The sequence below is a fragment of the Nomascus leucogenys genome, unplaced genomic scaffold, assembly GCF_006542625.1.
Source record: "Nomascus leucogenys isolate Asia unplaced genomic scaffold, Asia_NLE_v1 001214F_47951_qpd_obj, whole genome shotgun sequence".
In the NCBI taxonomy this organism is placed as follows: domain Eukaryota; kingdom Metazoa; phylum Chordata; class Mammalia; order Primates; family Hylobatidae; genus Nomascus; species Nomascus leucogenys.
In genome coordinates this window covers 22,090-42,482 of record NW_022097519.1, presented here as the reverse complement: position 1 = coordinate 42,482, position 20,393 = coordinate 22,090, and the positions used below count along the sequence as shown (strand labels likewise).

The 20,393-nt window shown below is 44.5% G+C and overlaps 1 protein-coding gene and 1 pseudogene across 5 annotated transcripts; one reads left to right on the top strand and one right to left on the bottom strand.

Moving 5' to 3' along the window:
- Window positions 1-6,101: 6,101 nt before the first annotated feature.
- On the bottom strand, window positions 6,102-10,506 carry LOC100598356 (annotated as a pseudogene).
- LOC100580639 (protein SSX3) lies at window positions 9,120-19,344 on the top strand. Of its 5 annotated transcripts, XM_030809018.1 has the most exons (9): window positions 9,153-9,181; window positions 10,556-10,644; window positions 11,082-11,196; window positions 11,736-11,831; window positions 13,678-13,727; window positions 15,680-15,815; window positions 17,315-17,460; window positions 18,158-18,262; window positions 18,726-19,344. In XM_030809018.1, exons 2-8 carry the CDS (start codon window positions 10,576-10,578, stop codon window positions 18,215-18,217), a joined length of 672 nt encoding a protein of 223 aa, XP_030664878.1. In that variant the 5' UTR covers window positions 9,153-9,181; window positions 10,556-10,575; the 3' UTR covers window positions 18,218-18,262; window positions 18,726-19,344. The 5 variants fall into 5 exon arrangements, with proteins under 5 accessions (XP_030664880.1, XP_030664878.1, XP_030664879.1 ...); XM_030809020.1 differs by lacking the exon at window positions 17,315-17,460 and having other exon boundaries at window positions 9,120-9,181; XM_030809019.1 differs by lacking the exons at window positions 9,153-9,181; window positions 18,726-19,344 and having other exon boundaries at window positions 10,562-10,644; window positions 17,315-17,392; window positions 18,158-18,258.
- Window positions 19,345-20,393: the final 1,049 nt, after the last annotated feature.

The window sequence follows — 20,393 nt, the reverse complement described above, 5'->3', positions numbered from 1 at the left end:
CTGCTCCCGTCTTCCAAGTTTATAATACCAGGAATTTTAGTTCAAGACTGTAATTTTTAAATTTTTCAATCTAAAGTTTAAACTTTTCAATAAATTTTACTATTTTTCTCCTCACCATTGCTTACTGAAATCACCTGCTTCCTCCTAAATTTAGTTTTCCCTTCTCACAGGACTGTATGCCAATAATTATTTCTGAAGGGTATATGCGTCATGAATTTTCTGAAATATTTTTCCCCTCATTCTGGATTATCCTGGCTGTGTATAGATATCTAGGTTCAACTTTTTTTATTGTTTGTTCTTGTTTTGTTTTTTTGAGACAGTGCCTGGCTCTGTCATCCAGGCTGGAATGCAATGGCACAATCTCGGCTCACTGCAATCTCCACCTCCCAGACTCAAGCAATTCTCCTGCCTCAGCCTCCCATGCTGGGACTACAGGCATGTGGCACCACACCTGGTTACTTGTATTTTTTGTAGAAGTGGGTTTCGCCTTGTTGGCCAGGCTGGTCTCAAACTCCTGAGCTCAAGCGAGCATCCGGTCTTGGCGCCCAAAGTGCTGGGACTACAGGCATGAGCCACTGCACCTGGCCCAAAGTTATTTTCAATCAGCTCCTTGAAAAACGTCTCCATTGCATTCTCTTTTCTCTTTTTCTCTCTGGGACCTTTTAGGATTTTATCTTTATCCTAGAAATTTTACCCCGAGGGGATTTGTGTGTGTGTGCGCTCCTGTGTGCGCAGGTGTGTGTGCACGTGTGTGTTAGTCAGGCTCAGAACTAGGTGGCTCTTTTCAGTTTGAAGATTCATGTCTTTCTTCAGTTGGGAAAATTCTGGAACATTATTTCTTCAAGTAGTGCCTTCTCTCCAGTCTTTCTATTTTTTTTTTTCATTTTTGAGATGGAGTTTTGCTCTGACACCGAGGTTGGAGTGCAGTGGCAAGACCTCAGCTCACTGCAACATCTGTTTCCCGGGTTCGAGTGATTCTCCTGCCTCAGCCTCCCAAGTAGCTGGGATTTCAGGCGCCCACCACCACACTGGGCTAATTTTTGTATTTTTAGTAGAGACAGGGTTTCACCATGTTGGACAGGCTGGTCTCGAACTCCTGACCTCAGGTAATCTGCCTGCCTTGGCCTCCCAAAGTGTTGGAATAACAGGCGTGAGCCACAGCGCCCGTCCCAGTCTTTCTATTCTCTACCTCTGGATCTTCTATTGGATGAACGTTGAAAGTTCTTGGATCTCTTCTCCATTTCCTTTATTATTTTCCTTTCGTAATTTCTATTTCATAATCCTTTTCTGCTATATGATAAAGTAGTGCCATGCCTGAACACATTTTTTCATTGGGTTGTTCCAGTTTCTGTTATTGATATGGAAAAGCTTTGTTATATATTAGAGATGGTTACTGTTAATTTACTGGGGATGCTTCATTTTCCCCAAAATTTGCCTTTTTTTTTTTTTTGAGATGGAGTCTCACTCTGTTGCCCAGGATGGAGTGCAGTGGTGCGATCTTGGCTCACTGCAAGCTCCACTTCCCAGGTTCACGCCATTCTCCTGCCGGGTTCATACCATTCTCCTGCCTCAGCATGCTGAGTAGCTGGGACTACAGGCACCCACCACCACACCCAGCTAATTTTTTGTATTTTTAGTAGAGACGGGGTTTCACCGTGATAGCCAGGATGGTCTTGATCTGCTGACCTCGTGATCTGCCTGCCTTGGCCTCCCAAAGTACTGGGATTACAGGCATGAGCCACTGTGCCTGGCCTAAAATTTACCTTTTTAAATAGTTTTATATGGTATCTTTTGACTTAGATGACACTTTAATTTTTACATCTTTAAATATGTCAGATTCATTGTTTATAGCCTTGGTGTAATGTCAGGAAGTGCCTATGCCAACTCAAGATGTCTTACACTGTAATATTTTCCTAAAATTTCATCTAGTTCTTTATGACTTCACGTTGAAGTCTCTGAATTTTTAGAATTTATTATTTTATGTGGTTGAAAGTAAGGATTTAATGTTTATTTTTACAAATGGATAGACACTTGTCAACAATCCTTTATTACACAACCCATCTTTTGCCCACTGTTTGGAAATGCGTGCTGAAGTTTGTATATAAATTAGTCTGTTTCTTGACTTTTTATTTTGTTTCACTAATTAATCTATTTCTATGTATATTCATTTTTGATTGCTGCTGTAACAAACTGTCAATAGCTAAGACAACACTGGGCCCAGTGGCTCATACCTGTATTCCCAGCACTTTGGGAGGCTGAGACAGGCAGATCGCTTGAGGTCAGGAGTTTGAGACCAGCCTGGCCAACATGGCAAAACCCTGTCTCTACTAAAAATACAAAAATTAGCCGGTGTGGTGGCGTGCACCTGAAATCCCAGCTACTTGGGAAGCAGAGACAGGAGAACCGCTTGAACACGGTAGACAGAGGTTGCAGTGAGCCGCGATCACCCCATTGCCCTCCAGCTTGGGTGACAAAAGTGAGACTCCATCTCAAAAAATATTTATATATCTAAGACAATTTTTGAAAAAGAAGAATAAGATGGGAGGAATTGCTCTACCATATTTCAATACTTCATATATAGCTACAAGAATCAAGACTATATACTATTGGGAGAAAAATAGACACATAGATCACTGTAACAAAATAGAAATCCTAGAAATAGCCCCACACTGATTTTTTACCAAGAGACAAAAATAGGGAAAGATTATTTGCTTAACAAATGGTGCTGGGGCAGTTGCAGAGCCATAGGCCAAAAAAAAAAAAAAAAAAAAGGCCTAATCTTCATAACTTTATACAAAAAAGTAAGTCAAGTGGATCATAGATTTAAATCTAAAATATAAAACTATAAAAGGCCGGGCACGGTGGCTCAAGTCTGTAATCCCAGTACTTTGGGAGGCCAAGGTGGGCGGATCACGAGGTCAGGAGATCGAGACCATCTTGGCTAACACAGTGAAACCCTGTCTCTACTAAAAATACAAACAAGTTAGCCAGGCGTGGTGGCGGGCACCTGTAGTCCCAGCTACTTGGGAGGCTAAGGCAGGAGAATGGCGTGAACCCGGGAGGTGGAGCTTGCAGTGAGCCGAGATCGTGCCACTGCACTCCATCCTGAGCAACAGAGAGAGACTGCATCTCAAAAAAAAAACAAACAAAAAAAACTAAAAAAAGTTTTACAAGAAAATACAGGAGAAACGTCTGAGATCTAGGGCATAGTGAATGGTTCAAAAATCATAATACATAAGAAAAGAATGAATTAGATTTCATCCAATGTAAAACTTTTGCTCTGCAAGAAATCTTGTTAAAAGGATGAAAAAATAGGGTATGATCTGAAAGAAAATGTTTGCAAACCACATATCCAAGAAAGGACTCACATCCAGAATATGTAATGGATACGTATAGTGCTCTCAAAACTCAACAGTAGGCTGAGCGTGGTGGCTCACATTTGTAATCCCAGCACTTTGAAAGGTCGAGGTGGATGGAGGGCAGATCCCTTGAGGCCAGGAGTTCAACACCAGCCTGGGCAACATGGCAAAAAACCCATCTCTACTAAAAATACAAAAATTAGACAAGCATGATGATGCGTGCCTGTAATCCCAGCTACTCTGGAGGCTGAGGCACTAGAATCACTTGAACCTGGGAGGCGGAGGTTGGAGTGAGCCAAGATCGTGCCACTGCACTCCAGCCTGGGTAACAGAGCAAGACTCTGTCTCAAGAAAAAAATAATAATAAAAACCTCAATGATAAAAAATACAAACAAATAGTCCAATTAGAAAATCATGAAAAGATACGAACATACATTTCACTGAAGAGGAAATAAGCAAATAAGCACATGAAAAGATGTTCAACACTCATTTGCTTCACTAGATGCAAAATAACACCACGATGAGGTATCACTACACACTTATTAAAATAGCTAAAATAAAAGACATAGTGACAACACCAAATGGTGACGAGGATGCAGAGAAAATGGACATCTCATTAAGTGCTGCTGGGAAGGTAAATCTTACAGCCACTCTGGAAAGCAGTTTGGTAGTTTCTTATAAAACTAAACAATGCAGTGACCGTACAATTCAACAATCACACTTCAGAGAAATTAAAATGTATGCCCATCCAGAAACTTGTACATAATTGCTCATAGCAGCTTTATTTGTAATAGCCAATAGCTGGAAATAATCAATATGTCCTAAAATAAGTGAACGGTCAAACTGTGGTACATCCATCTCCTGGAATACTACTCAGCAATAAACATGAACTATTGTCAGGGCACAGTGGCTCACCCTGTTATCACAGCACTTTGGGAGGTTGAGGTGGGCGGATGATGACGTCAGGAGTTCAAGACCAGCCTTGCCAGTATGTTGAAACTCCGTCTTTACTACTAATACAAAAATTACCTGGGCGTGGTGGCGCACACCTGTAGTCAGAGCTACTCGGGAGGCTGAGGCTGGAAAATTGCTTGAACTCGGGAGGCGGAGGTTGCAGTGAGCCGCGACACTGCACTCTATCCTGGGTGACAGAGTGAGACTCTGTCTCAACAACAACAACAACAACAACAACAACAACAACGGCAACAATGAACTATTGATGCACAAATATCAATATCTTGGAGGAATCTCCACGGAATTATGCTGAGTGAAATAAGCTGTAAAACGTTATATACTATAAGATTTCACTTGTACAGCATTGTAGAAAAGACAAAATTGTGGAAACGAAAAACAGATTTGTGGTTGCCAGGGATTAGGGATGGCGGATGGGAGGAGAGTATTACTAAAAATGAGTAGCACAAGGGATAGCATTGCGGTGATGAAAATGTACTGTACATTTTTTTTTTTTCAAGAGGGATTCTCACTCTGTCTCCTAGGCTGTAGTGCAGTGGCACGCTCTCGAGCTCACTGCAACCTCTGCCTCCCGGGTTCGAGCTATTCTCCTGTCTCAGCCTCCCATGTAGCTGGGACTACAGGCGGGTGCCACCATGCCTGGCTAATTTTTGTACTTTTAGTAGAGACGGGGGTTTCTCCATGTTGGCCAGGCTGGTTTCAAACTCCTGACCTCAAGTGATCTGCCCACCTCGGCCTCCCAAAGTGCTGGGATTACAAGTGTGAACCACTGCACCTGGCCATGTTCTGTCTCTTTTTTTTTTTCTGAAATATAAGCTTTGTTTAAAATGTAAAGAAATATTAAAAATAAACTTTTTTTTACAAATTATAATCAAGCACTCAAAACAATTTAGGAATGTTAAACACTAATTCTTAATTCAAAATAATGACATCCATAGACTATATCCTGGTGTTGGTCAATATAAAGTTTACTTAATATTAGTATTTTATAGGCTGGGCGCAGTGGCTCACACCTGTAATCCCAACACTTTGGGAGAGTGAGGTGGGCGGATCACGAGGTCAGGAGATCAAGACCATCCTGGCTAACACGATGAAACCCTGTCTCTACTAAAAATACAAAACATTAGCCAGGCGTTTTGGTGGGCACCTGCAGTCCCAGCCACTCGGGAGGCTGAGGCAGGAGAATGGCGTGAACCCAGGAGGCGGAGCTTGCAGTGAGCAGAGATCGAGCCACTGCACTCCAGCCTGGGCGACAGAGCGAGACTGTCTCAAAACAAAAACAAAAACAAAACAAAACAAAAAAACTAGTATTTTTTATATGCTTAACCATTGATCCTTCCTAAAATTCAATGAAAACAATGATTTGACTTTACAAGGTGAAGCCTTTTATGTAATACGCTAGAGATAACTTTTTCAAATACAAAACCTTTATACCAGCAAGGAAATTATAAAAACATATATAAAGTATACTGAAGGATGTGATTTAAAGGCTGTCTGTATATATAGATGCATTTCACCTTATAAAGTACACATGCACATCAAAACACTTTCACTGAATATAGATGCCATTACCTTCTCTTACTTAACATTACAAAGCAAATGGCAGGTTCATAAACATTGTTCTATTATGTATCAACTGAAAAAACATATATACACAAAAAGATTTTGAAGACACATGGGAGTGGAATGTGCCTACATTTAGAGCAGAGCTTTTACAGGACCACCGGTCTCCAGCCGGCTCCCAGGGACCACTGAAAACAGCTGCTACCCTCAGAACGACAAGATGGTCTTGTTAATGATTTCACTGGACTCTCGGATCTCATCCTCCTTGACCACCAGCAGAGGTGAAACCTGATGATGTCACCATGGGTGGGCTTGACCAGAAGTTCATAATCTCGAAGTCATAGACACACCTCCCAAGCATTACAGTCTATGGTTTCTTTAATAACAATAGCATTTAATAATTATTTTCCTCCTGGGCACAGTGGCTCACGCCTGTAATCCCAACACTTTGGGAGGCTGAGGCTGGTGGATCACCTGAGGTCAGGAGTTCGAGACCAGCCTGGCCAACATGGCGAAACCCCGTCTCTACTAAAAATACAAAAATTAGCCAGGCATAGTGGCGCGTGCCTGTAATCCCAGCTACTCAGGAGGCTGAGGCAGGAGAATCGCTTGAACCCAGCAGGCAGAGGTTGCAGTGAGCCAAGATTGTACCATTGCACTCCATCCTGGGCAACCAGAGTGAACCTCTGACTCAAAAAAAAAAATAATAATAATAATAATAATAATAATTCTGTTCCTTTTATGGCAGTTACAACATCAGAAGGTAGCTTCATGGGTTCATTTCTCAAGATAATACCCATTTTTTTTCTGCATTTTCAGCAAGATTTTCTTCTTCTAAAACCTCAAGGGCTGCGATGGTCACTCAGCAGCCTAGTGGATTGCCACCGTATGTGGACCCATGTTCCTCTGGCTTAATGGTCAGCATTATGCCATTGTTCCACAGCACTGCAGACACAGAGTATCAACCCTCAGAAAGGGCCTTTCCAAGGAGGACTATATCAGATCTGACATTTTCATGATCAACAGCCAGCCATCTACCAGTTCTGGCCAATCCTATCTGTATTTCATCAGCAATGAACAGAACCAAGCTGGGAGCATGAGATGGGACGAGGGTAAGTTAAAATATCACAAAGCTCACTGTTCTTACGGAGATGCAGCTGGTCTCTCTCTCTTTCTTTTTTTTCAGTCTTGCTCTGTCGCCCAAACTGGAGTGCAGTGGTGTGATCTCAGCTCAATGCAACCTCCACTTCCCGGGTTCAAATCATTGAGTGAGCCCAGGATGTCAAGACCAACCTGGGAAACATAGCAAAAGGCAGGGTGGTGCATGCCTGTAGTCCCAAGGCCGAGGCAGGAGAATCACTTGAATCCCGGAGGTAGAGACCAGCCTGGACAACATAGCGAAACTGTCTCTAATAGAAAAATTAAAAATATTAGTGGGGGCGGGATGGTGTGAGCCTGTAGTCCCGAGGCCGAGGTGGGACGATTGCTTAAGCCTAGGAGGTCGAGGCCAGCCTGGCCAACATAGCGAAACCCCATTTCTACTAACAACAAGAACAACAAAAAAATAGCGTGGGTGGGGTTGCTCACTCCTGTGGTTTTGAGGCCAAGGTGGGAGGATTGCTTGAGCCCAGGAGGTTGATACCAGCCTGGCCAACAAAGCGAAAGCCTGCCTCTCCTAATAAATAAATAAATAAATAAATAAATAAATAAATAAATAAAATGAGCAGGGCAGAATGGCACACGCCTATAGTCCTGAGGCCGAGGTGGAAGCATCTTCTGAGCCTAAGAGATTGAGGCCAGCCTGGGCAACATATCGAAACCCGGTTTCTACTAAAATGAAACAAAACAAAACAAAAAATAGCTTGGGCAGGGTGGTGCATGGCTGTAGTCCTGAGGCGGGAGGATCCCTTGAGCCCAGGAGCTTGATGCCGGCCTGGCCAACATAGGGAAACATGGTTTCTTTTTTTTTTTGAGACGGAGTCTCGCTCTGTCGCCCAGGCTGGAGTGCAGTGGCGCAATCTCGGCTCACTGCAAGCTCCGCCTTCCGGGTTCACGCCATTCTCCTGCCTCAGCCTCTCCGAGTAGCTGGGATTACAGGCGCCCGCCACCACGCCCGGCTAATTTTTTGTATTTTTAGTAGAGACGGGGTTTCACCGTGGTCTCGATCTCCTGACCTCGCGATCCGCCCGCCTCGGCCTCCCAAAGTGCTGGGATTACAAGCGTGAGCCACCAAAAAAAAAAAAAAAAAAAAAAAAAGCGTAGGCAGGGTGGTGCATGCCTGTTGTCTCGAGGCTGTGGCGGAAGGATCCCTTGAGCCCAAGACGATGAGACCAGCCTGGCCAACATAGCAAAACCTGGTTTCTACTTAAAAAAAAAAAAAAAAAAAAAAAGCGTGGGCAGGATGGTGAATGCCTGTAGTCCCGAGGCCGAGGTGGGAGGACGTCAAGACCAGCCTGGCCAACACAGCGAAACCTTCTCTATTAAAAAATCAAAAAATAAAAAATATTAGTGGGGGTGGGGTGGTTCGCTCCTGTAGTCCCGAGACGGAGGCGGGAGGATTGGCCAAGGCAGATGTAACCAATACCACAATCACATCCCATAAGTAAATACATTTTTCTCTCTCCAGGGCTACAGGTAAAGGATGGTAATTGTGCGCACCTTACTTAGATTCCCTTTCAAAAATGTAAGCAGAGGTTGGAGGGCCTTGGATTGTTTTTTCAGTGGCAACAGATACAGAAGCCACTGAAGAATGAACTCCACGACTAAGTATAGCAAACCTCCGCAAATGTGCTAGTTTGGAAAACATTGTGTCTTTCAAGTAGAAAAATCACAGATTGACTATTTTTTTCTTCCCACAGTTCAGACTAGAATACAGATTTTTAACCCAAGATCCAGGAACGGTCTTCAGAGAGATCAAAATCTGACAGCTCCTGAGGACCACCCACTTTTTCGCAGTGGCGACAAAGTGTGGCTGGAGGAGGAGACATTATTCTGCAATGTCACTGCCGAAGGATGATGGACCAATCAGGGCAGTTAGTGAGCTCCATCTGGCCAATTAGAAGTCAGAACAGTAGACCGAACAAGCCAAGCGGATGTGGCTTCTATCAGTCCAGGCTCCAGGGACAGAACCATTTCAACGTAGGGGTGGAGACTCTAATTTTCCCGCCTAAAGCATCCCCTGGGATTGGCTACTTTAAGTTCAGAGTGCGCATGCTCTGACTCTCTCTCCATTCTTCCATACTCGGGGTACACGTCTGATTTTCTCTTTCGATTCTTCCAAAATCTGAGTAAGCATACACTGATTTTCTTTTTCCATTCTTCCTACCCCTCCCCTCCTCTGCAATGCATTTGCTATCTAGTTTTAATAAGGAGTGTATATGAGGCAGGCCGCCATCTTAAATCGTTCCTGTCAGTTTCTAACCGCCGTCTCAAATCTTTCCTGTCAGTTTCTAACTTTTTCAGGTAAGGGATTTTTCCTAGGAACTCTGTAGTAACTTAAGAAATTTGGGCCGGGCATGGTGGCTTACACTTGTAATCCCTGCACTTTTGGAAGCCACAGCTGGTGGATCGCCTGAACCCAAGAGGCGGAGGTTGCAGTGAGCCATGATCACGCCAGTGCACTCCCGACTGGGCAACAGAGCGAGAACCTGTATGGAAAAAAAAAAAAAAGCTCACTCAAATCTTTCCTTCTGGGCTCAAGTGATCCTCTCGCCTAGGCCTCGGGACTACAGGCGCGCACCACCCCGCTTCTGCTAAATTTTGTTTGTTTGTTTTTTTTAGTAGAGATGGTTTTGCTACGTTTGTGAGCCTGGTCTCAAGCTCCTGGGCTAAGGTGATCCACCCACCTTGGCCTTCCAAAGTGCTGGGATGGTACAGGCCTGCTCCACCAACTCCAGCTAACTTTTTGTATATTTTGTAGACAGGGGTTTTGCTGTGTTTTCCAGCCTGGTCTCGACCTCCTGGGCTCAAGCGACCTGCACGCCTCGGCCTCCCAAAGTGCTGGGATTACAGGTGTGAGCCACTGCTCCTGGCTGATTGCTGCATCTTGAAATGCCCCACATTCTCTCTAAGTGATGGCGGGCTCTTGAAGTCTCAGAAATTCTAGCTCTCTTCCTTCTAATAATTTACAAATCACCCAGTAATAGCCTCTGAACACGTTAATATTAGCGATGCTCATTTCTCTTCAACAGAACAGAACCCCCCATCCCTCTGCCTGATCAGATCCATCACCAAAGAGACCACGTTATCTCTGGGACTAACTTCCCTTCCTTTATTTATTGAGTGGGGGTGTCAGAACGCCCCCACTGAATAAAATTACACAGTCATGTCCCTGCCTCCCCAACAAGGGTCTGTACATCTTTCAGGGTAAGCCTAGCCCCAGGGAAAGTACTAACAACATTAGCCAACCCCCTCCCAAAGACTCAAGGCTGCTTTGCCCATAGGAAACCTGTCATCCCCTATCAATACTTCTCCCAGAGACCCCTGGCTCCCTGTTTTCATCTGACTTCTCCCCATGTCCTTACTCAGGGACAGATAAGTCCCGGATGGAGAAATGCAGCAGCTGATCCCAGGTGACTGAGTGTGGCCGGCCTTCACTGATTTCTCCCTCCATAGGATCAAAGGTCCTGCGGCTGGAAAGACTCAGGCTGTTTCTCTTGCAGGTCAGACTGCTCCCGGTGCCATGAATGGAGACGACGCCTTTGCAAGGAGACCCACGGTTGGTGCTCAAATGCCAGAGAATATACAAAAGGTGAGGTGACCTGGAGGGGGCAGAGTAGTGGCCCAGGGGACAGTGTGGGGTGACCAGGTTTCTGAGGAGGGGAGGACAGAGATACTGGGGACAAGGACCAGAGTCTCAGGGGAGATTTGGATCCTTGAGAGCCTCCCACCCTCGCTCTGTCATCACCTAGCATCCCTGGAGACAAGTCTGTGACCTTGCGCTACATTTGGTGACTCTCAGTCCATTCTGGAAGGTGGGAAGAGAGCCAGCCAGCAGCATTAAAGCCCTACTGTGTGGCAGGGGTGAAGCTAGGGAAGTTCTCTCGTGTTCTGTCAAGTTAGCCATGGCGTCAACCAGGAAGGATTATCATCCCCACTTCCCAGATCCAGCACACAGGAAGCGGCTCCAGCTGAATGGCAGACATGCCTAGCTGAGTCCCTGCCATAATTCCTTTTTTTTTTTGGTAGGCCTTCGATGATATTGCCAAATACTTCTCTAAGGAAGAGTGGGAAAAGATGAAAGCGTCGGAGAAAATCATCTATGTGTATATGAAGAGAAAATATGAGGCCATGACTAAACTAGGTAACAGAAAGCTCTAGGTACAGACAAGTCTGGGGACACATGAGCATCCCTTTTCCTGCTTTGACTACTTCTTAGGCTGCAGAAAGTACCTCACATTTTCCTTTTGTGCAGGGAAAAATCGCAAGGCAGCTTCTGGGTTTTCTGCTCTTCTGTATCCTATCAGGGCTGAGGGCAGGGACTGGCCACAGTGGAGCTTATACCTGGATCCTGCACATTTCTCTCCCTTAGGCTTCTATTCTGATGAGCCCAACTGTCTCTGTGGCATCTGGGCAACCCACCTACCCCCACCCCACACACACCCACCCTACCTTCTCTCAGCTTGTCTCTTTCTCTTTTTTTTTTTTTTTTTTGAGTCAGAGTCTCACTCTGTCACCTAGGCTAGAGTGCAGTAGTGCAATCATAGCTCACTGCAGCCTTGAATTCCTGGCCTCAAGCAATCCTCCAGCCTTAGCCTCCCAAAGTGTTGGTACTACAGATGTGAGCCACCATACGAGGCCCAAGCTTGTCTCTTAAGGAATAAACATTTTGCTTCTTTCTAGGTTTCAAGGCCACCCTCCCATCTTTCATGCGTAATAAACGGGCCACAGACCTCCAGGGGAATGATTTTGATAATGACCATAACCGTGGGCATCAGGGTGAGTAGATGGGAAGGGGCTGGAAAGGGTCTCCCCAAGCCCAATTGCTTTTCAGCTCAGCTACCTGGAAAGATCCTCAGGCATTTGTTCCCTCTTAACACATCAGGGCTGAGTGAAAAAAAACATTGCATGCAGAAAGTTAACTACAGAGGTCATTCATATAAAATTTTAAAACATGCAAAACAAGAATATATATTTTTATGGATAATAAGTAAATGGTGAATGTATACAAACATGAATGTGAATAAAAAGCCATCAAATTAAGGTGACTGGCTGTAAGTGGAGGAGGGAGGGAGGGCAGGGATTGCTGAGTGCCGCACACACAGCTTCAGCTGTGACTTGTTGATAGTGTGTTTTGTTTGTTTTTGTTTTTGAGATGGAGTTTTACTCTTCTCGGCCAGGGTGGAGTGCAATAAGGCAATCTCAGCTCACTCCGACTTTCAACTCCTGGGTTCAAGTGATTCTCCTGCCTCAGCCTCCCGAGTAGCTGGGGTTACAGGCGTGTGCCCCCACACCCAGCTCATTTTTTAATTTTTGGTAGAGATGGGGTTTCACCATGTTGGCCAGGCTGGTCTCAAACTTCCTGACCTCAGGTGATCCACCCGCCTCAGCCTCCCAAAGTGCTGGTATTACAAGTGTGACCTATCACGTCCGGCCTGTTTGCAGTATTTCTAATATTCTGAATGAATAAATCAGACCTAACATAGCTGTGGGGTAATGTTGAGATCTGACTGGACTCAATATTATTCCCCATACTTTTCTGTGTGTTTGAAATATTTCTTTTTTAAAGGACATGTTGTTCTTCCTAAGCACTGTTAATGAATCAAAAGACAGTTAAGAAAATGTTACAAGAGAAAAAAAAAAAGAAAGAAAATGTTAAAACTGTAGATCCACCAAAAACTCCGAGAGGTTGTTTCGTTAACAGCATGTAGGTACTGGATAGGTATCTTAGGAGTGACGGTGATGAACACATTATGTAATAAGCATTGCTGTTTCTCTGTATTTTATCAAAACCAAATAGTCTTCTCATTCCCAAAGAAACCTGATTCTCCGTGATGAGCTTGGAAGTGAGTTTGAAAGAGTGATCCCTCATCCAACACACAGAGAGCTTTCCCACTTGTCAGAGAGCAGAGATAACACAGGGTGAAAAAAAGACAGGTTCTTGGGTAGAGATCTTTGTGCATTTCAGGAATATAAAGGGGACGTATGTATTTACTTGATCTTCTACTCTGACAACATAATTATAAGACAAGGTCAGAATGTCCAAACCGTCTCCAATAGACCTATTACTCGCCAACTAAACAGGCCAGATTCTACAATCTCCCGCAATCACTACAAGAGGTCTGAAAAGCCAGTGCTTGAGTATCTGCCAAGTTTTTGACGTTAAAGGAGTGTCTTTATACTGAAAATATTTCAGAGCCACTGGACCAAATCATTCATGGTTCATCACACATTTAACAGCTTAATTCACATACCATGAGATTCACACATTTTAAGTGTACAATGATTTTCAGTTGTTGCACATCTTGAGTGGATACAGTTCAGATTCCTAAACAATCAATTTAACTATTTGGGAAAAAGTAAAAGATATGTAATGGAATAAGATGACACTGTGATGGGGTGTAGTCCCCATGTGATAAACCATGAGATGGAAAATTCTGAATTGATGCCAGCAATAAATGCACCAACCATGACTAAACATAATTCAGAAGCAAATCTGAAATAACTCCTCAACAATGAGTGGACTCATAACCCTCTGCTGCAGAATACCCAGATGCGACAGAAGTCTCTCTAGAGTTTGGAAATCTTTACCAACAACGAAAAATTCTGATGTATTCTCTTTCAGTTGAACGTCCTCAGATGACTTCAGGCACGCTCCAGGGAATCTTCCCGAAGGTGAGTATCTCTCAAATCTAAAGGACCAGAGAACCTTTGTCCCTCCACGGATGTGAACACTGGGAAGAGTAAGAGAATATCAAAAATGCCCTCACTGCTTTCTTCTCCCCATGTCTATCACAACACCTGATGTAGCACTGACAGCTTGATAATACCAACAGTTGTGATTGTTAATACCTCTTTTGTTTTCATAGTGATGCCAGATACCATTTCAAGCAGTTCACATGGATTAATGTATTTAATCCTTAAGAATACATTGTTTCTAGTATCTCCGAATAATAATGAGTCACACACTTCAGTTTTCATCCATATGAAAGTCATGTGACTTGGCACAAATCTTCTAAGTTCTATTAGCTCCAGATTCCTGGTCCATGAAATGGAAGGAAAGAATCATAGTTCATGTTTTAGATCATAGCTATCAGCAACATAATAATAATACAATGAGACTATCGGGGTACAGAGATGTTAAAGAATTTTCCTGAGGCGCAGCGGCAGTGGTAGTCTAATCCAGAGCTCCAAGCCATTTAAAGCTCATTCACGTTTGCATTTGTTTGTGAAGTTCAGATGTTGCTCACTAGGGCTTCACCCCATAGGGCCTGCTGGTGCTTCCATTGAGACACCCACTCTTGCAACAGGAAGGACCAGCTGGCCTCTGCTCTGTTACCGGGGCCACTTGCATGGCTTAGGAATCACTGACTGTTGGCCCCTCCCTACTGTGAGCTCCTTGATGGCCTTGTGTGCACCTGGGGCATCTGGGAAGCCCCAGTCCCAGCCCAGGGGATCCCTCGGAGGCCCCTGAATGAGTGATCCCAGAAGTGCAGATTCAACTCTGGTTTGGAGGGTAAAGGGATCTGGGAGTTGGGTTGCCAGTGTGGAGACTGAATTCAAAGAAGGATTGTGAAAGGTATTAATTGTTATTATTACTACATTTAAAGAGTGTTTACAAGCTCAGAGAGAACTTTCCTGTAGCCTATTTTACATGTATGGTTCACTATTTCATAAGGGAGGAAGCTGAATTAAAAGTAGCTTAAGAGCCGGGTGCAGTGGCTCACGACTGTAATCCCAGCACTTTGGGAGGCTGAGGCAGGCAGATCACGAGGTCAAGAGATCGAGACCATCCTGCCCAATATGGTGAAACCTCGTCTCTACTAAAAATACAAAACTTAGCGGGGCGTGGTAGTGCTTGCCTGTAGTCCCAGATACTCTGGAGGCTGAGGAAGGAGAATTGCTTAAATGTGGGAGTCGGATGTTGCCTTGAGCCGATATCATGCCACGGCACCCCAGTTTGGCGACACAGCGAGACTCTGTCTCAAAAAAGAAAAAAAGTAGTTTAAGATTGTTGGTCAGTGACACATCCCAATGCAACCAGAACTGGTATGGGCACCACCTGACTGAATTCCACATTCAATGTTGGTGCCTCGGTAGGGTGGTATGCCAGATCTGGTACTGCTTTCTTTGCTGCCTAGATTAATTTCAGCAAACCATTTCTTTACCTCTCCCTTCTTTGTATTCATCTCCCCACACCATCTTTCCCAGCAGTGTTTTGTCTCCTGCCTATGTTTTTACATATACTCTCCCAGCAGCTGTCTACAAGCTTATATGGGATTCCTTGTATTTTACAGAACCTCTTCCCTTTGTAGACCTTGTGAATTCTTCGAATGCTATTCTCTAAAACTTCTGTATACCACACTCTCAATTACATGGAGATTTCTGCTGTTTGCACGAATCTTAAAAGAGTGTGAAGATAAGCATTCTAGCCCTGGAAACCCCATTCATTTAGGCCATTCCTTTCCCTACTAATGTCCCAGGTTTCTCCTATTTAGGCAAGTGTAACTCTCCCAGCGTTGTTGAGAACATTGATTAAGGTAATGCATGTGAAGACCCTTTGTAAGCTCTAAAGCACTATACAAATGTCACTCATACTGTTTATCTGTGACCTTCACATTATAAAGATCACCCCCGAGAAGCCAGCAGAGGAAGGAAATGATTCGAAGGAAGTGCCAGAAGCATCTGCCCCACAGAACCATGGGAAACAGCTGTGCCCCCCGGGAAATCCAAGTACCTCTGAGAAGATTCACGAGACATCTGGTAAGAGGAAAGAATGCGGGAACAACCCTTCTGGCTTCCCTGGCGATGTTCAGGTGTGTGGACTGGGTGTGTGGCTTGGATCCCAGACAAGCCCGGGTCCAGGCTGGGCTGAGGAGCTCGCCCAGCTCCAGATAAGATGTTAGACGTGACCTCCAGAGACACAGACTGGAGTTCTCATCCATAGAAAAACCACGTGACTTGGGGCAAGTCTTCCAAATTTTCTCAGCTCCAGATTCCTCGTCCATAAGATGGAAATAAAGAATCATAGTTCATAGATTGTTTAGCGGCATTAAATTTAATCTAGAAGGCCTGATGACATGAACGGTGCTCAGGCGATTCTATCTGTGGTAACCTGGGATCATATCTTACTCAGCTCAGTGCCTGTTACCCAATACAGGTGTACTTCAGAGATATTGCAGGTTCGGTTCCAGACCACTGCAATAAAGTGAGTCACACGCATTGTTTTTTTGGTTTGGCAGTGCATACAAACATTATGTTTACACTACAGTGCAGTCTACTAAGAGTGCAATAGCGTTATGTCTAAAAATGTACATACCGTAATTTTAAACTAATTCATTGTTAAAATGCTAACAATCTTCTGAGCCTTCAGTGAGTCACTCTTTTTGCTGGTGGAGGCTCTTGCCTGGGTGGTGATGGCTGCTGGCTGATCAAGGTGGTGGCTGCTGAAGGCTGGAGTGGCTGTGGCAGTTTCTTAAAAGAACACAACAGTGAAATTTGCCACATCGATTAGCTCTCCCTTTCACGAAGGGTTTGCCTGTAGTATGTGATGCTATTGGACAGCATTTTACCCACAGGAGAACTTCTTTCAAAGTTGGAGTCAATCTTCTCTAGCTGTGAAAGTCCTAGATGGCATCTGCTTCCAATAGAAGGCTATTTTATCTACATTGAAAATCTGTTGTTTGGTGTAGCCACCTTCATCAGTGATCTTAGCTAGATCTTCTGGATAACGTGCTGCAGCTTCTCCATCAGGGTTTGCTGCTTCACCTTGCACTTTTATGTTATGGAAACGGCTTCATTCCTTAAACCTCATGAACCAACCCCTGCTAGCTTCACACGTTTCTCCTGCAGCTTCTTCACCTCTCTCAGCTTTCATGGACTAGAAGAGAGTTCTGGTCTTGCTCTGAATTAGACTTTGGCTTAAGGGAATGTTGTGGCTGGTTTCGTCAAATATCCTGACCACTCAAACTTCCTCTATTTGAGCAGTAAGGCAGTTTTGCTTTCTTCTTCGTGTGTTCGCTGGAGTATTAGTATGATTATTTCCTTCAAGAACTTCTCCTTTGCATTCACAGCTTGGCTGTTTGGTGCAAGAGGCCGAGCTTTCAGCCTGTCTTGGCTTTCAGCAGGCCTTCCTCACTAAGCTTAGCCATTTCTAGCTTCTGATTTAAAGTGAGAGACATGCGACTCTTCGTTTCATTTCAACACTTAGCGGCCATTGTAAGGTTGTTAATAATCCTCATTTCAGTATTGCTGTGTCTCAGGAAATAGGGAGGCCCAAGAAAAGGAAGAGAGACGTGGAACAGCTCATCGGTGGAGCAGTCAGAACACATACAACATTGGTCGATTAAGTTTGTCAACTTCTTTGGGTGCAGTTCATGGTACCCCCAAAACCATTACACACAACAGGGTGATTATAGTCAATAATAACTTAATTGTACATTAAAAAACTGAAAGAGTCTAACTGGATTGTTTGTAAGGCAAGGAGAAATGCTTGAGGATGGATACCCTGTTTTCCATGATGTGATTATTATGCATTGCATGCCTGTATCAAAGCATCTGATGTACCCCATAAGAATATACACCTACGGTGTACCCACAAAATAAAGAACAAAAATTATTTTAAAACACTAAAAACAATAAAAACAATTGTAGTAATAATATCAAAGCTCACTGATCACATATCACTATAACGGATATAATAATAATGGAAAAGTGTAAAATTGGTGAGAATTTCCAAAAAAAAAAATTGCAGCACCTGCGAAGCAGTATGAACATGAGGTGCAATAAAACAAGGTATGCCTGTGTGCCCTTAACAAATACGTGCTGGATTAAAGGAGGTATGGGTGAATGTTCCCGTAAGTGAAGAGGTTGGGAATCTAAGCCTGAGAAGAGAAGGAGCCACAAGCTAAACCTTTAATTGGCATTTGGCCTGTATTGGTGTGGGTCTAAGGTCTCAGCCTCTCTAAGCCAGAGAATGTGAAAAACTGGGTAAAGAAGGCCCATGGGCACTTGGGAGGGGGGAGGCATCTCCTGTTTTTGAGTAAACAGAGCCTAACACTCTCCAACCTATCCAATCCTCACTTTCCAACTCTTCTCCATCATAGGACCCAAAAGGGGGGAACATGCCTGGACCCACAGACTGCGTGAGAGAAAGCAGGTGGTGATTTATGAAGAGATCAGCGACCCTGAAGAAGATGACGAGTAACTCCGTAAGTGAACCTTCCGCTCACCCCCCACATCCCTGCAGATGTGCTATTCTGTTATGGTACTGGTATCCCATCTGTCACTTGCTCCCCAAATCATTCCCTTCTTATAATTTTCTAGGGTACATCATTGGGGCTGAATGATGAGATTTCCCATGCTCTTTCTACTCCCTGCCCTGTATATATCCAGGGATCCTCCCTACCCAGGATGCTGTGGGCTCCCAAACCCCAGGTCAGCCCTGATATGTGGCCACACCTTCCTCTAGCCTAGGAATTGATAACCCAGGCGAGGAAGTCACTGTGGCATGAAGAGATGGTTCACTTTGAGGAACCGTGGAAGGCATGTGCAGGTGCTGAGATAGGGCAGAATAGGAGTGTGCAGGGTCTGCAGGTCAGGAGGAGTTGAGATTGAGTTGTCACGTGGTGGGAACTCACTGCCACTTACTTTCCTTCTCTCTTCTTGCCTCAGCCTCGGGGATATGACACATGCCCATGATGAGAAGCAGAACGTGGTGACCTTTCACGAACATGGGCATGGCTGCGGACCACTCGTCATCAGGTGTACAGCAAGCGAAAGCAAGTGTTCACAACAGTGAAAAGTTGAGTGTTATTTTTCTTAGTGTGACAAGAGTTTGATGTCAGCGTTCACACTGTATTTTCTTACACTGTGTCATTCTGTTAGATATTAGCGTTTTCATTGATGAGCAAGACATGCTTAATGCGTATTTCGCTTTGTGTATCCATGCACCTACCTCAGAAAATAAGTATTGTCAGGTATTCTCTGCATAGAACAGCACTACCCTCCTCTCTCCCCAGATGTGACTACTGAGGGCAGTTCTGAGTGTGTAATTTCAGATTTTTTCCTCTGCATTTACACACACACACAAACCACACCACACTACACACACACACACACACACACACACACACACACACCAAGTACCAGTATAAGCATCTCCCATATGCTTTTCCCATTGCCATGCATCCTGGTCAAGCTCCCCTCACTCTGTTTCATGTTCAGCACGTACTCCCCTCATCCGATTCCCCTCTGTCAGTCACTGACATTTAATAAACTTTTGCAAACGTTCCCCAGTTGTTTGCTCCTCTCATTATTGTGCATACAGCTCTGTGCACGTGTGTGAATATTTCTTTAGGAAAGATTCTTAGAAGTGGAATTGCTGTGTCAAAGGAGTCATTTATTCAACAAAACCCTAATGAGTGCGTCCTCGTGCTGAGCGCTGTTCTAGGTGCAGGAGTGACATCAGGGAACAAGGCAGACAGAAGTTCCTGACCCCCGTTCTGGAGGAGGATGTTTCCAGTTGTTGGGTTTTGTTTGTTTGTTTGTTTCTTCTAGAGATGGGGGCTTGCTCTGTCCAGGCTGGAGTGCAGTGGCATGATCATAGCTCAATGCAGCCTTGAACTTCTGGGCCCAAGCGATCCTCCCTCCTCAGCCTCCAGAGAAGCTGTGACTACACGCATGCACCATCATGATCCACTAATTTTTTTAGGTTTTGTCAAGAAAGTCTTGATCTGTTACTCAGGCTGGTCTCAAAGTCCTGGGCCAAAGCGATCCTCCCACCTTGGCCTCCTAAAGTACTAGGATTACAGGAGTGAGTCACCATGCCTGGCCCCCAGTTTTTATTTTGATAGAGACCATACACTTCAGTCCTGGAGCAGGATTCTGCAGCAGGTGGTTGGGCATCTTGGCCTTTGCTCTCTGAATGATTTTTGGGTTCAAGGTCTGGGATGGTCCATTTGGGAGTATGTGGGAGGAGACACAGATGAAATCGTCATTTGGGGAACATGAAGGAATGAGGAAGATGCGTGCACTGTAGACCCTGTGATGGACAGGGAATAGAAGAGTCCATTTAATCTCCATGCAGGGGAACAATCAGTGCGAAAGTCCCCTGGACAGAAGCATGAGACTGCCCATCAAGGGTCTCACCAATCAAAGGCCTGGGGGCTGGGGTGGGGGCGATGATTTGGGAATGGGACAGTTCTTTCTCACATGTACCATTGCACAGTGTGGAGGGGAAACGTTGTGGGGAAGGGAAGGGCAGAGGGGAGTCTATTTTAGAACAAACCATTGTGTGTGAATGAAGACATCAAAGCTCCATTCACATACAATGGACTTAAA